The following is a 16,886-nucleotide window of genomic DNA, read 5'->3' as shown; positions in this document are numbered from 1 at the left end:
GGGTTGCATGTTTTGGGGGCTTGTCTTTCAAGTGTGTGTCTGAAAATCGGGATACCGGATGTGGGGTTTGAACGCACAGCTACTCAGGGAGAGGCTCGGGGTTCTCAGTTCTCTCCTGATGGCGGGTACCACCCCTTCCCCCCAACCCCCACCTCACCCCCACCGTCACCCCAGCGGTGGGGGCCAGGTGGTGCCCCAGCCTCCTACCCGCCTCGGTGACCTGGTGTGCCCCTCAGCCAGCCCATAGGTTTCTGTCAGAGAAAGTTGTTCCAGATGGAGCTGTAACCCTGGGTATCTGTGGGAAGAGGGGCGTGCAACAGCTTCTCAGGCGTCACCTTGAACCGGAACTCCAAAGTGATCTTTCAGATGGATGCTTTTTATTAGCTTTATCTCAACATGTTTTCATTTTCCTTTCATTCTTAAAAGTGGTTTTCACAGGGGCGCCTGGGTGGCTCAGTGGGTTAAAGCCTCTGCCTTCGGCTCAGGTCATGATCTCAGGGTCCGGGGTTCGAGCCCTGCATTGGGCTCTCTGCTCAGCGGGGAGCCTGCTTCTTCCTCTCTCTCTGCCTGCCTCTCTGCCTACTTGTGATCTCTCTGTCTCTGTCAAGTAAATAAATAAAATCTTAAAAAAAAAAAAGTGGTTTTTACAAACTATAAAACCGAGGCCCGTCCCCCCCCCCCCCCACCTCCTGGACCTTTACAATGAGGTTTGATTGTCCTCTGACCTCCGTTTTTTGTCTGAATTGAAATCAGACGTTCTTCTCTTTGCTGCCCTCTGTTTAATGTGTATTCACTCCTCTTACTTCTTTCAGGCGTGCTGTTGAGCTTTTTTATCCAACAGTTTGGCTGTGGTATATCTAGGTGGTTGTGTTACCTGTTTGGGGTTTGTTGAGAGTCTTCAATTTGTAGTTTAATAAGTTATATCACTAAATTTGGAAAAAAATCAGCCTTTTTCTACCCAACTTCCTGCCCCACTTTCCGATCATTCTGGAAATCCTATTTCATAATTGTTGGGTCACTTGGCGCTGTCCCACAGGAGGCTGCTCAGGTTCTGTTCATTTTTTTCAGTTCCTTTCTCTGTTTTAGTTTTGATAATTTTGATCTATGATTATTTTGAGTTCTCTTATTTCACTGACCTCACTCCTAATGGGCAGTTTCCAATCTGCTGTTAAGGCCATCTACTGAATTCTTTATTTCAGATTGTACTTTTTAGTTCTAGAATTTCTATTTGCTTCTCACTTAATGTAAATAATTTAAATTTAATTTAGCTTGTAATTTTATTAAAAATTTAAAATTCCACTTTTCTGGTGAGCTTCTTCATCTTGTTTACTCTTTTCCTTTCACACTGCGTTCCTCTTTCCCTTTGTCCCTGAAAATACTTATAATGACTTTTATAGTAATTGTTATAAAATTCTTGTCTGCTAATTCTAATATCTGTGTGTCTATGGACCTGTTTCTATTGGCTGATTTTTTTTTTTTTTTAATTATGGATGACATTTTTTCTGCTTCTTCGTATGTCTGGCAAATTTTTGTGGGGTTTTCTTTTTTCTTTTTTTTAAGAGTTATTTATTTATTAGAGGGAGCATGTGGGTCAGTGGGAGAGGGGCAGAGGGAGAGGAAGCCACTCCCCTCTGAGTGTAGAGCCCGCAGCCTGAGCCCACAACCCAAGCCAAAAGCAAGAGTCAGTTTCTTAACTGACTAAGCCACCTAGGCACCCCTGTATGACAATTTTTAATATGTCATTCATTCTGGAGGATATATTTCAGGAAGTCTTGGTATTGTTGAGTGTTGAGTTTTGTTCTGACAGGAAGTTAAATCACTGGAAGATTCTCTTGATTGTCTCAGGCTTGGTTTTAGACTTTTCTAGAGCGAGAATAATTTGGTGTGTTCTTTTCTCAATTTGTGATTTTTTTTTTTTTTACTCTTTTTGGTGTGTCCTTCCGGAACATCAGTTGAATGCCAGAGGCACTGAGAGCTTTGTCATCTCTGCATGTACTGGAACTTCGGTGTCTGTTAGTACTGATTGACATCTGGTATCTCCATTCACCTCTTTATCCCCAGAAGCCATTCTTGTTAGCCTCATGGAATTTTATCCTGCATGCAAGCAACCCAGCCCTTTGCAAGTACTTAATAAGAACGTTTACACAGACTTGGGCACCTTCCCTCATACATCTTCTTTCTCTCTAGAACACTGTTGGGCAAATTCCAGCTCACTAATTTCCCATTTAGAAACAGTTGTGCTTCAAAGTTCACATATCTAGAGCAGAATACAGTATTTCCTTTTTTTTAAAATTTATTTTTATTTTATTTTTGGCATAACAGTATTCATTATTTTTTCACCACACCCAGTGCTCCATGCAATCCGTGACCTCTATAATACCCACCACCTGGTACCCCAACCTGCCAATTCAAACCCCTCAGATTGTTTTTTAGAGTCCATAGTCTCTCATGGTTCACCTCCCCTTCCAATTTCCCCTAACTCCCTTCTCCTAACTCCCCATGTCCTCCATGCTATTTGTTATGCTCCACAAATCCTTTTTTAATTCTCTCTTCCTTCTCTGCTCCTGTGCTCTGTAGGTGACAAAACCCCACTACCTAATCTCTCTTTGACACCTTCTTCTCTTTCAAATCCCTTTGACCACAAGCTCAAGTCAATTTGTCTTTGTCCTTCCCCTGTTTATCACCATGGCGACAATCTTAATTTCTCAACTGTCCTCAATTTTATGGTGTCACAGCACTTTGCTTATACTTCTAGTAGAACTTATTTTTTTTATTATAATATGATGCCCAGCATTCGATAAATAATTGTTAATGTATGAAGGAATGAATGGGTATTGTGTTTGTATCTGCCTGACCTGCTAGACAGTCTGTTCCTTTTGAGCAGGAACAATAAAATATAGGGCACGTAATTGGGTATTTATTAACTGTTTACTGAGTGAATAATGACATTATAAAGTTATTAATTTTTTTTTGCATAAACACATTAGGTCATTGGGAGTTAATATGTTATGTCTTCATGTCATGTTCAGTTCTTCCCAATTTACCTTAAACCATTTCTTGGGAAGACAAGGCAGGAAAAGTCTATTTGCAAGTATGCTGAAATAGTGGACCATCTTATATGCAAGACCATTTAGTTTTCTTTAAGCAACAAGAACAATAAAAGCAAGAAATATTTGCACAGTCACACTTTAGTTTTGCAGATGTTCTCAGTTCTTCAAAGGCTGAGAAGTGCATTTAATGAATTAATAGGGGGACGCCTGGGTGGCGCGGTTGGTTGGACGACTGCCTTCGGCTCAGGGCGTGATCCTGGAGTCCCGGGGTCGAGTCCCACATCAGGCTCCCAGCTCCATGGGGAGTCTGCTTCGCTCTCTGACCTTCTCCTCGCTCATGCTCTCTCTCACTGTCTCTCTCAAATAAATAAATAAAATCTTTAAAAAAAAATGAATTAATAGGAATAAACAAACATAATTGTAGACATTTGTGCTATACCAGAGATGTAAAATTTATTGTATGATCATCAAGAAGCTCCTCAGTTTCCAGAAAGATACCACCCAACACTGGAAACAGAATTCCCAAAGCACCCAAAGAAAGATAATATTTAATATTAGGAAATGAAAAACTTTGGGAAGCCAATAGCATCCACCTATTCAAATTGCCCTTGATCACTAATATCTACCACTTGGCCATTGAGAGTCTCTTGGTTTCTTTTTGAGCTAGGGTTGGCAGGGATAACGTCATCCTTGTTCCAACTTGGAAAGCAGAGGCAATTAGTTGCAGGTACAGAGAGACAGGTGAACGCTAAAGCTTCTGGGTTGATTCTTTCAAAGTCAGGCACAGAGCAAAGCAGCCATCATTCAGCAGCAGCTTGAGATGCAGGGCTCACAGGAGGGCTGAGTGAAGGTCGTGAGGTTGATGGTCTCCAGGCCTGGGGTGGGGTGGCAGGAGTTGAGCAGGAAGCAGGTGGGCACACAGGGCTGAGGAATGTGGCAGGGTGGGGGGCAGTTGTCACAGCAGGTTGGCTCCAGTAACCAAGTGGTGTGAGGGCAGGTGCTGGGCAGGCAGACTCCACACCGGCAGCATTTGTCAGAGGAGCAGATGGTGGTGGCTGGGCCAGTGGGGACGCTGCAGCAGCAGGGAACACAGCAAGCCATGGTGTTGGGAATCTGTGTTTTTAATTGATTTGCTTGTAACGACAGATAAGGCTTCTAAGGTGTGAATGTCTCCTCTTGCTTTGAGGCTCTTATATACCCTCCCCAGTGGGTGTTGGTCCAACCAGAAGGCTTCTTTCCTGGTTCTTGTTTACATTAGTGTACCCATTATCCTTTGATTGGTTTGACATTTAGATGCTTGTAAAGAGTCTCTATTCTCCTAATTAACATTTATTTGAATTCCTTGCTAAATCTGAACTGATTACTCTTGCTATTTGTGACTGGAACACAAGCTTTATGATGTATCACCAAAAGCTTCTGCTATTACAATTCCAACACCAGTCTTTCTGGGGAATATTGCACAATAGTATACCTGTAGTTTGTAGGTCTTATCTCTAGTGATGGTTTAGTGTTTATTCTTTTTGCCTCTGTATCAATTGGCCTGATGATGTATTGTTGTTTTGAACAATACATTTTTGAAAAGTTGAACTTAAGGTTAGTAACTTTCTTTTAGCTTTGGGACTTTAAAAAAATGACTTAATTTTTTGTTGAGATCTAATCGACATGGAACATTGTATTAAATGTTGGGACTTTTGAAGATCGTACTTACATTAATATGGAGAAATACGCTATTGAGAAACATGGCAAACTTTAAAAGATACCTATTATTCCATTTTTGACTATAAATATTATATATTTAAAAATTTGGACAAAATAGGAAAGTATAAAGAAAAATTGCTCATATTCTTATCATCAAGAGATATTCTCTATGAATATTTGTATATATGCCTCTAGTCATTTTCCTATACATTTATTATTATGTTACTGAATCATACCTACTTTTCTGTAACTTGCCTTTTGCTTAAACATATATATTTTCATTATCTTGTATTCTTAAATATATTTGATAATGTTATTCTTAGGGTTTCCTAGTATTCATCATATAGTTACACATCTAAATTACTTAAAAATTTCATATGATTAGGTTATTTTCAAGGTGGTAATTGTGGCAGTAGTAACAACTGTGGATAGAAGTCTTTATGCACATTTCTGATCATTTCAGGAACAGACTTATCGGGTAGAATTATTGGAACAATATTTTAAGGCCTTTGATATTCATTGCCATACTGCCCTTCAGAACAGTTCTTTTTGTCTCTATTTATGTATTCCCACTAGCTGCATTTGAGAGTTGCTGTTCCCCTATACTTTTTGATGGATGTTTTATTTTAAAAGTGTTTTGCCAACTTAGTGGGTAAAAATGAAATTTCATTATTATTGTATTTGTATTTCTTTTATAATGCGTTGAGACATTCCTTCATATGTGTATTGGTTATTTATCTCTCTATTGAGAACTGGCTTGCTTTGTCTCCTTCATTAACTGCTAAGTGTGGGGAAAGTTGAATTTGTAGCTTATATCTACATCCTAAGTAAAAGAATAATTCAAGACCACACTACTAATATTCACATGAAATTACTAACAGTAGGAAAGGAAGATAAGGGTCTAAGTTAATCTGTATACATTTTATTTTATTTAATTAATTTTTTTTCCAGTGTAGTGCATTTTCTCCCCAAATCAGTTGTTTCTGTGGGTAGGAAGGACCTGGACTCTTTAGTTCCAGTACACTATTTAGACTTTAGGCATGGTTCAGTGTTTAAGAGGGAACACACAGTAGGCTTCTGTGCAGGATCATCCCGACCTTCACACCATTCCACTCAACTTTGACTCACTCATACTTCAAGCCATGATTCTTCTCACTTGCTCCCCACCTCTTCCTTTAAGTATACCTGTGTATCTGTGCATGATAGCGGAGCATGTCTATATGGTTTTCCTGGATTGCATGTAGATTCAAAAGGACCATATTAGGAGTCAGAAAGCTCTTTACTAATCCCAGTCCTGCTCATTGTCTTCCTTGTTATGGTAAGTCATTCACATTCTAGAGCTCATCCTTTCTCCTTTGCAAGATAAGAATCATAATATCTACATTCTTCTACTTGGAAGATTATTTTCCATAGACAATCATAAAGTGCTACACAAACTAATCATTATCCAAGTAAGTTGCAGATCAAATTCGAAGTAAGGAAAAGGGGAAATAACCAGTCTAAAGAAAAAAAACATAGCTGCAGACAAGTAGAAGAGGAAACCTATAGGAAACAGCAAGCATTTATTTGAAGGTTCATACCTACAATTAAAACAGCTGGCACATAAATTAATAAAATTTAAATTTAAGAAAGTACTCTATGAGTCGGGAAAAAAGGATTTGTAATCTCTGCTGGTGTCCCTGGACTTCAACCAGATTTATCTTTGAGTGAATACCTGCCAAATTGCTCATTCTTTTTCTTAGGACTAACTAACATTTTCAGTATTTTAAAAATAATTTAATAGACATTTATTGAGCAGTTCCCACGTGCTAAGCACTGTGATAAATTTTAGATACATAACCGTGAACAAAATAGACCTCATTCTTGCTCTTGTGGAACTTGGAGTTTGATGGAAGGTTTACCATGCACATATTATTTTAAGTTGCTGCTATTATACATTATGATAGGAAGGGTTCTAAGAGCATAAACATTAAAAGCAGAAGGAAATTATTTTAACATACTAAGAAAAACAGTATAGGGAGGTTTTCAGATTCTCACAGAATTTCATGGCAGAAAGAGATCACTCTTATTTAGAATGTTAAGCTTATAAAGATAAAGAAATTATTACTGTTCTGTGTAGAATGTTATGTTTTCATAATTATAAATATTTAAAGTTATAGGTTCGAAGCAGTTGTAAAGTAATACGTTTATGATAGTAAACTCATCTCTTTTATTGAAAAGACTTGCGGTGCTTTATTAAATTTTTTTTTTCTTTGCCAGGGTCTAAGAGACCTGGGGATAACTCTCCTTTGTTCGTAAATTAGGACAGTGAATCCTAGAGTGGTGAGGTAATTTGCCTTAGATGGCCTGATGACTGACTTGTTATAAACTAAATATAGGAGCTATTGAAATTGAGCTACCTTTTTGTGGTTTAACATGCAAGTTTAAAGTATGTGTCAGAGATACTAAACATTTTATTTTAAGAAACAAAATTCACCTTTTTCCTTTAAGCAAATGCAGGAAAAACGTGGTGATTCTGATTAGATGGTAGATTTTCAAATTGCTGAAAATCTGCATACATGTACACATGCACCTGCACACATACACAAGTACTTGCCCAGTTTTAATTATACCATCTATAGTCAGTGGAGGTGTGGGGAAGGAGAAAATTCTTCCTCTACCCTTGAAGGTCTTCCAGCTGGCCTAAGAATTAAATTTACATGAGAGAGATTAACAGGAGAAAACACCAAAGTTTTATTATGTGCTCATGGAAGGCCAGTAATGAAATTGAGACTTAAAAAAATGACTAAGGCGGGCAAATAGACAATACATGAGAAATTGGCAGGTCAAAAAAACCTTAACTTTGGGAACTTCAAATAGTAAGGAATTGGAAATGGAATTTGGGCTGTGGTAGTAAATTAGGAGCAAGTAAAAGGTAGCAAGGTTTGTTTATATACGTCCTTCTCAGCTTTACATTTCTGATCTCTGGTAATGATGAGGATGTGTCTTTACCTCCTAATACAGGGAGGGTACCTTTCACAATGGAGATTTATTTCCTGCTTTCACAGGGACAAAGGAGGATCTGGATGTCCTTGCATAGGCCATCTCTGAAGTAATTTTTATTTAAAATAATCAGTATAAAAAAATTAGTATGCCAGAGTGGCACATCTTGGGGTAGCCTGCCCTTGGCCCTACACGGGTATCTGGGACAGTGAAGACCTAAATCAAAGGTTGATAATAAAAAGAAACAAAATAGGATTGTTAGTTTCTTGCTTCAGATCTCTCTTTGCTTGTAGGTTTCAGTCTTAAAACCCTTTGCTTAGGGAGCCCCAACCTCAGGGTCTTTGCATTTCTTCTCTCCTCCTTCCCTCACTTCTTCTCCCCATCTTCAGTGGACTCAACCCATGAGTTAGTAAGCTGCTGTTGTGTCTGGAACAGCATCTCCCCTCCTCTCCTGCCTTGTCATCTTCTAATTTTCAGCCTGGATAGCTCAGAGGCTTTCCATAACTATCCCTCACCCTGACACTGAATCACCAGATCTGGGGTTTAGTTCCTCTGTGTGCTTGCATGCCATGCTGCTCACATCAGTCATAGCAGGATCCACATGGCATTATAAATATATTCATATGCTTATGGAAAACACATGTATTGTGACTACAATAACTGGTTTGTCTTAGGGTTCCTGGGTGGCTCAGTTGACCGAGCATCCGACTCTTGGTTTTGGCTCATGTCATGATCTCCTGGGTCATGAGATTGTATATTGGGCTCTATGCTCAGTGGGGTGTCTGCTTGAAGGTTCTCTTCCTCTGCCCCTCTCCCCTCTTTAAAATAAATACTTTTTTTTAAAGATTTTATTTATTTCGGGGGGCCGCTGGTAGAGAGTGAGAGCACAAGCAGGGGGAGCAGCAGGTAGAGGGAGAAGCAGGCTCCCTGCTGAGCTAGGAGCTCAATGTGGGACTTGATCCCAGGACACTGGGATTATGACCTGACCTGAAGGCAGATGTGTAACTGACTGAGCCACCCAAGTACCCCAAATTTAAAAAAAAAAAAAAAAGACAGCTTGTCTGCCTCCCTCATCAGATTTGAGAGAAACTTGAGAACAATCCAGGTAATAACATTTCTTTTATCTTTACAATCCTAACACAGATATGGTGCCTGGCACAGAGGAAGCACTCATGAAATACTGGCCAAGTATGAATGAATGAATGGACTAAATTCCTTGTTGGTATTATTGTAGCCTGAATCCATGTACCCCATGGCTGCTAAGTTCTATTCATTCAAACCACTAATAAGCCTGTGAGATTGTCTGAGAAATCCCTCTCTGGAGAGACTGACACACTAAGGACATTGAGAAACATATTTATTTAAAAGCTTTTATTTCTTCCCTTCCTTGCCCTGCCTTTTTCTTTTTTGCCTTTATTCTTTTGGTTTTAGCCCAATGCTTTTCAGATTTTGAGTTGTGCCTTTGTATATGAATGACACATATATGCATTACACATGTATATGTATACTTCTTGATATGTGTAATATATGAATTATATATGTATTCTCTCTTTAAGGCTGGGTAAAGGATAATCTCAAGATAAAAGTAAGTAGATTGGTAAAAACAAAACAAAGTCATAGATTAAATCATGTTTATTTTTTGTATTTTGTTTCTTTTTAAAGATTTTATTTGTTTATTTGACAGAGCATAAGCAGGGAGAGGGGCAGAGGGAGAAGGAGAAGCAGGCTCCCCACCAAGCAAGGAGCCAGATGCTGGACTGGATCCCAGGACTCTGGAGCCAAAGGCAGATGCTTAACCAATTGAACCAGCCAGGTGCCCCATTAAATCATATTTAATCAAGCCTTAGCTCTAATTCTCAGCTCATCGCCTGGAAAGTTTTGACATTCTTTTGATTTGAATTTCTGTGCCCAGGATGGTGGCAAGTAGAGATACAGTGCCCTGCTTCTAGAGTTGGCCACTTAAGTTCTCTTTAAGGGAAAATGAAGTTGAAATTGGTAGACCCATTAAATGACCCAGATCTTAGAACTGAATACCTGCCACTTTTAATCTGTGAGCCAATAGATCCTTTTCTGTTATAATTGGATGTGATGATTTTGTTAAAGATCCTTCCATTTTTTAATTTCTCTTGCATTTTTGAAGTTGATGTCATAACTGTTCACTCAGCTTCTGGCTGTTGGTATTGGAGGCTCTGTCATATGGTAGAAAGAATTGGGCTTTAAAATCAGACATACAAGGAGCTGAATTCTGGAGTTCTTACTAAGTAACTTTGAGAGTGTTGAATAATTCTTAAAGCTTCATTTTTCTCATCTATGAGTGATGTTTTAAGGATTATGTGAGTTACTATGATTTACCCAGCAAAGTGTAGGGAAATAAATATTGGCTCACCTCCGAATTGTATTTGGCTGAGGAAAAGGAGAGAACATAAAAGATAACCAATTTGAAGGTAACAAGCCTAGGAAGCTAGCTAGTTCCAAGCATTCTTCTAATAGATTATTTCTTTTAATAGAATAATCATCTTATCTTTACCTTTTTAAAAAAATTAAACATATACCCAAAACTCTGACATACACAAACAACAAATCTTGCCAGAGAAATAGTTTATTGGAAAACCCATCATGATTTTTTTTTCTCTAAGAAAATACCCAGTATAAGAAATGGGATCCACAAAGCAACATGACCAGAAAATACAGCCGAGCTCTTAGAGAATTCATTAGTATTTTGATAATAGATGATATTCATCTGCCCAAATGAATGAAATGGTTATTCAGCCAAATAATCATAAAAAAGGGTCTCAATTTTTCTTTCCGTTAAAATGAAAGGTAGATTTTCATATCTGGGCCATCTGGTCTGCCTCAACATCTGATAAACTGCTGAGGCAAGTGAATACTGAATAGACAGCTTCTGGGTTTTTCATTGTCAGGCATGGAGCAAAGCAGCCATCATTCAGCAGCAGCTTGAGATGCAGGGCTCACAGGAGGGCTGAGTGAAGGTCGTGAGGTTGATGGTCTCCAGGCCTGGGGTGGGGTGGCAGGAGTTGAGCAGGAAGCAGGTGGGCACACAGGGCTGAGGAATGTGGCAGGGTGGGGGGCAGTTGTCACAGCAGGTTGGCTCCAGTAACCAAGTGGTGTGAGGGCAGGTGCTGGGCAGGCAGACTCCACACCGGCAGCATTTGTCAGAGGAGCAGATGGTGGTGGCTGGGCCGGTGGGGACGCTGCAGCAGCAGGGAACACAGCAAGCCATGGTGTTGAGAATCTGGTCTGCTCTTGGTTTCTTGGAAAGATGAGGTTTCTCAGGTTCAAATGTCTCCTCTTGCTTTGGGGCTTTTATATACGCTCCCCAATGGGTGTTGGTCCAACCAGAAGGCTTCCTCTCATTTTTGTTTATCCCACTCCTCTTCACTAAGATTCTCTAATCAGTTTGGTATTTACTTGTCCATTAAAAGTCCTGCCCTTATTAAGGTAAATCATGTTTTTGACTCACTGACTTGTCATTTTTGTCGTAAGATGATTACATTTTATCTTCACAGGGTCCTGGAATGCCAAACCTTATATGAATTATGGATAATCAGTCTGAGAGACAATTTAGCTATAGTTTCAGAGGCTATATTCTTTTCCTTGTTTTTCCCCCTTAATTTAAAATAGTTGCATAACATGATACAATTTTTAATTACTAATTTTAGTACATATAACTCAAATGGTTAATTGGACCATCCTCTCAATAAAGTCAACAGGGACATGGCTACTTCTAGATGAACATTGCATATGGCTGTATGCATCTCAGACATATTTACTTTATTTATTGAGGCTATAATTCAGGTTCAATTGAGTAAGTAGGGTAGAGCCAGAATGGAATAAGATGAAACTCCTTTTCATTATTTTTAATCTATTCCAAGTTTCTGAAATCTGTATTACTATTTTTTTTTTTTAGCATTCTTTACTCAAAGTTATGTCAAAAATGTAAATTCACTGGGAAGAAAGATCCACACAGTTGCTGGCTTTTGTAAAATGTACTGTTAAAAGAAAATTCACCTCATCTTTATTCATTTTCAAATGAATGTGCTACTAAATTTAAAATAAGTTGAAACAAGGACTAAAAGGAGTAGACATAAGATTCACAAAATGACAGTGGCTTCTGGAAGTCCATCTGATCCAATGTGATTTAGAACTATAGAAATCCTTACTTCATGGACTTATTTCCTATTGTGCATGTTTATTTGTTTTCATATCTTGGATCTTCAATTAATGTTGTAAATTCCTTTGAGGAATGCCTTATAAAGCATTCCTCACCTCACTTGGCCTTGGTTTGCCAGAGTCTATGTTGGCAGATGAGGAAGTTGGACTGAATAATCTCCAGGGTGTAATATCCTGATTCCAGCATCTTCCCCTTGTTTAGCACAAAACTACTCAGGTAGTAGAATCTAAAATACATAATTTGTTGGATGGCAAGTTGTTGAGGAAACATAAAGTACGCATTCTTTGGTGGGCTGTATCCGAGGGGACATTACGGAAAACCAACTTGGCCTGTTTAAAAGCGAAGAAACCTGGTTGAAACAATCAGCAGAAAATACTAAATGTCATTGGTAAATAAGCTTCATGCATTTTATTGGAAGAAAAACTCATTAGTGAAGTTGGCTTGATTTTTGCTTGAATATTGATATGTGTCACAAAGCTTATCAAATAAAAATGAAAGTTAGCGCCTTCTAGGAACTCTGCATCTTTGTGCGATGTCCTTTGCAATGTCCTTCCCCAACTCTCTACTTCTCAAATCCTGCTTATTCCTCAAGTATTAGCTCATTTATTTTCTTCATGGCAACCTTTAGGTGGTTCTTCTAGATGTTTTCATTCTTTGCTTTCACAAAGTATGCTGCCTATCTTTTCATGTAAACCTCGTTTCAGTCTGTTATATATTATGGCTCATCATTTTTATCTGTCTTCCTCACTCCAATGCAAACTCTCTGAAAGTGGGAATTATGACTTCACTTTCTTTGTCTCTGTCAAGTACCTAGGTCAGAGTAGGCATTTGATAAATGTGATTTGAATTGGATTAAGTTGCAGATTAGAATGAAAAAGGTATGTATTTATTTTTAGAATATCCCTTAATAATAATAATAATAATAATACTTTATTAAGCAGAATGATTCATTTCATTTCTGAAGTGCATTTACACTTGTCAAAATGGTTTTACATTTGAAACTTCACCTAAATGAGTAAAAAATATGGCTCAGCTCAGTTTTTGGGGTCTCTTCTGTATGTGGATATTTAATTGCCAGTTTCTCAGAATCTTTAAAAGGAGAAATACGATGTAGTTACTTAAAGAGGCAGGAAAATCTTAAAATTAAAAGTAAGAGCTGACCTTGGAATTTAAAATGATTTTAATCTTAGGTTTAATATATTTGACCATTCAGGCAATTTTCTTCAAGTATGTGCATATCCTTGTGAGGCCTCCTTTTGCCTCTGAGATTTATGTTGATGTCATCAGATGATGTCATTCTCCTGGACGTATTTATAGGTTTATAATGTGCACACATGTGTCAAAAGTTGTTTGGTAATTATAGCATTAAACACGAGACAGCACGTGGTTTGGGCACAGTGGTGTTTATTTAGTTTTAAAGTGAGAAGGTCCATGACAGTGTTTATTTGACTTCTCACTGGAAATCATTCAAAATGTAGAACAGTTCTGCAAAACTGAAGGCACAGGGTCAGAACATTTTCTTCCAGAGTTTTTAATTAAAGACCATTTGCTGAGTGGCCCTTAATGACTGTTGTTGTCCCTTGGGGCAGTGTGGGCAAGCTCTTGGACCTATCTTTGGCTAGCAGCCTGGTGTTTCACACTCACCGGGCTGGACACAGGTTGTGACAGAGATCCCGCTCAGGTGTGGAGGACGGTGGCCGCTGTTGAGCAGCCAGCATGATGGAACGTAGGAGTCAGGCTCACAGCGGGGTGGGGGGCAGGTGTCGCAGCAGGCGGGCTGGAGGAGGCTGATCTCGTGTGGGCAGGTGCTGGGCAGGTCGACTCCACATTGACAGCACAGGCCAGAGGAGCAGATGGTGGTGGCAGGACCCGTGGGGATGCTGCAGCAGCCTTGGAGACCAGACTCACAGCAAGACATTTTGTGAGGAAGGAAGATATTCTACAGAGTTGTTCTCTGAGTCTTTTATATGGAGCTGTCTCAGGGAACACAGCTTCTTTCCATCATAAAGTTTCCCTGTTGTTTGTATAATCCCATACAAATAACTCACTAACTTCTTATTTATCAGCTGTGGGATGAGCTCTCCTTCAGTTTTATTTGGTTGTGTTGCTACATTTCAAACGTGCTTCCTGTTGCTATTTCAAAATGGTATCAGTGTAGGTTCTCTACTTACTCAATCACGGGCAAATGTGTCACTGTCTTTTCTAACTTTCCTCTTTTTTACCAACCAGAATGTGTTCTTAAAAAGGATCACTGCTGAGTGTAAAGAATCAAGAGTGATTTCCCTAGAAAGTAAGAAATGATCCTTCTTAAAATGTGTGTTCTGGATATATTTGGGAAGTCAAAACCTCTGGGACTTTTTTCCTGCCAGATTCACCTTGCTATCTTTCATGGATTTGAGAGAATAAATGAGTATCAGAAATTAAAAAAAAATCATCTTCATTGGGAAGTTCAGAGCCTGCTAGATGATTTTCTGTACCGATCCACTACATTGTCTGTGTATGCAATTATGTATAAATAAGCTCTCAAAGGACATTGTTTTTTATTTTTAACCAGGAGCCTGAACATATTAAAACATAGGTCCATAAGATTATATATGGTCTGAAAAATGAGCTTTCCTCTCTTTGCAAAACACCAAACTTTTCAGAAAAGCCAAACTGCTGACCTGCCTATTTCATTTTTCAAAACTACTGCCAAAGCTGGTAGTCACCTCCCATCAAACTTTTAAAAAAGTCCTTCCACTTTAATTCAAGGTAATATTAAGATGTCATGGCCAAAGCTAGTACATAACTACAGTAAAGGACACTGGTAAGCAAATCTATTCATTATAAATCAAATATTTATTCAATCTGTAATACATTCTGAAAACTGTAGGAGAGAGAGAAAAATAGAAGGCATGGTGCCTTCCCTCCAAGAGTACCAACTCTGATGGAAAAGTCTACATATCCCTTTGCATATGATTCAAACAATGTATAATTAAGTACAAGACAAGGTAATGGGAGGAGTGCTGGAGCTAGGTTTGAATCCAAATTATAAATTACATGTTGTGAGACCTAGATCAAGTTATTTGGGCTTTAGTTTTCTCAACTACAAATTTGGGAAAAATAGTAATATACACCTACTATAGTCTTACTTCAAGAATTAAATAAAGATGACATGAGAATTCCTTATGCAAATCATCCAGCCTTGCGTGTGACACTGTCAGGTCATTTCGGTGCAGTTTCCCGGATAGGCACTGTGAGAATGTCCACAGGAGGAAATACAGTGGAGAGGCTTAGTGATCAGAGATGCCTGCAGGGTTTGGAATAAGTCGTTTTGATTAGACAATGCTTAGAAAAGAGATAAGTGTCTTTGGGGCAAGGAAAACAATGACTTCTTCCATGTTCTGCCCCTCTGCTGCCCCTGTCCTTGGTAGAGCTGGCTAGGCCTTCTTGGGCCTTGATTGCAACCCTTATCTATCCATAAAACTTGGCTGCAGTTTTTGCACACGTGTTGGTTCTTAACTAGAATGTAATCTTCTTCAAAGCAGAGACTATGTCTTATTTTTCCTGATTTCTGTAGTATCTAACCATAGGGCCTGGATCATGGGATGGAGTTTTGGGGGTGGAACACATGGAAGGAATGGTTAAGGAAGGAAGGTTGGAAAATAATGATAACTGACATTTATGATGCAAATACTTCTGTATCAAGTTTAGTCAGGAAAACCTCACACAAAGTATTTCAACAGAGAGAATTTTAAGTTAGGGGATTGGTTAAATAGTTATTGGAGGACTGAAAAAAACAAAAAGGAAAGCTGAGGTAACAAACACAAGAAGCAGGCTACCAGCCTTAGGGCGGGGAGTGGGGAGAAGAGGCTGGGGGCAACTGAACCCAGATGCTTGGAAGAGTGGCCCTACAGAGCTGGGCACAGACCCCGGGGGCTGCCCCACTGGTGCTCTTGCCTCAGAAGCTCAGGGAAGAGGCCCTGTGGGGCCAGAATGTGGGCCTTCATGGGTGGGAGTCACCCCCTTGCTGATATAGGTGTTCCTGAGGGGGTGCAGTGATGCTATTTTTGGAGCATCATGGAAAGAAGCTGGAGACTAGAAGCTGCCTCATAAAGGACTGGATGCTGGGACAATAAGATCTTCTCTTCCTTGGGCCTTACAGGTTCCTTCTAGTGCCCTCCATTGGTGGAATCTACTAGAAAGTGAGGCAAAGGATATTAAGAGTCCTCACCCCAAGCATCACAGAGTATAAAAAGATGGACCTGGAGGTTGACAGTTGGTACACAGTGTTCTAAAGGCTGTACATGTTTTAATTAACTTAATCTTGACTACAGTTTTAGAAGGTATATACTTTTTTGTAAAACTTTTTTTGTTAACATATAATATATTATTTGTTTCAGGGGTACAGGTCTGTGATTCATCAGTCTTACATAATTCACAGGATCCCCAAAGCAATATCCTCCCCAGTGTCCATCACCCTGCCACACTATCCCTTCCACTCTCCTTTCCTCCAGCAGCCCTCAGTTTGTTTCCTGAGATTAAGCGTTTCTTATGGTTTGTCTCCCTTTGGTTTCATCTTGTTTCATTTTTCCCTCCCTTCCCCTATGATTGAGTCTTGTTTACCAAATTCTTCATATCAATTATTGTATGATAATTGTCTTTCTCTGATTGACTTACTTTGCTTAGCATAATACCCCTAGCTCCATCCTCATCGTGGCAAATGGCAGGATTTTGTTTTTTTTTTGATGGTTGCATAATATTCCATTATATATATGTATGTATTTATATACATATGTATATCCCGTCTTTTTTATATGTTCATCTGTTGTTGGACATCTAGGCTCTTTCCATAGTTTGGGTGTTGTGGACATCACTGCTATACACATGGGGGTATACATGCCCTTTGGATCACTACCTTTGTATCTTTGTGGTAAATACCCAGTAATGCAATTACTGGGTCACAGGGTAGGTCTATTTTTCAC

At 39.1% G+C, this 16,886-nt stretch overlaps 1 protein-coding gene and 1 pseudogene across 1 annotated transcript; both read right to left on the bottom strand.

Moving 5' to 3' along the window:
- Positions 1 to 10,564: 10,564 nt before the first annotated feature.
- LOC122906268 (keratin-associated protein 3-3) lies at positions 10,565 to 11,007 on the bottom strand. The gene has a single exon (XM_044248015.1). It carries the CDS (start codon positions 10,969 to 10,971, stop codon positions 10,675 to 10,677), a length of 297 nt encoding a protein of 98 aa, XP_044103950.1. The 5' UTR covers positions 10,972 to 11,007; the 3' UTR covers positions 10,565 to 10,674.
- A 2,446-nt stretch (positions 11,008 to 13,453) lies between these two features.
- On the bottom strand, positions 13,454 to 13,840 carry LOC122907329 (annotated as a pseudogene).
- Between the last annotated feature and the right edge of the window lie 3,046 nt (positions 13,841 to 16,886).

The sequence above is a fragment of the Neovison vison genome, chromosome 5, assembly GCF_020171115.1.
Source record: "Neovison vison isolate M4711 chromosome 5, ASM_NN_V1, whole genome shotgun sequence".
Taxonomy (NCBI): Eukaryota; Metazoa; Chordata; class Mammalia; order Carnivora; family Mustelidae; genus Neogale; species Neogale vison.
This window is presented reverse-complemented; position numbering and strand designations above follow the sequence as displayed.

What these genes read in the sequence shown, in the direction of transcription:
- LOC122906268 (XM_044248015.1), bottom strand. Translation starts at nt 10,971, where the DNA reads ATGGCTTGCTGTGTTCCCTGCTGCTGCAGCGTCCCCACCGGCCCAGCC.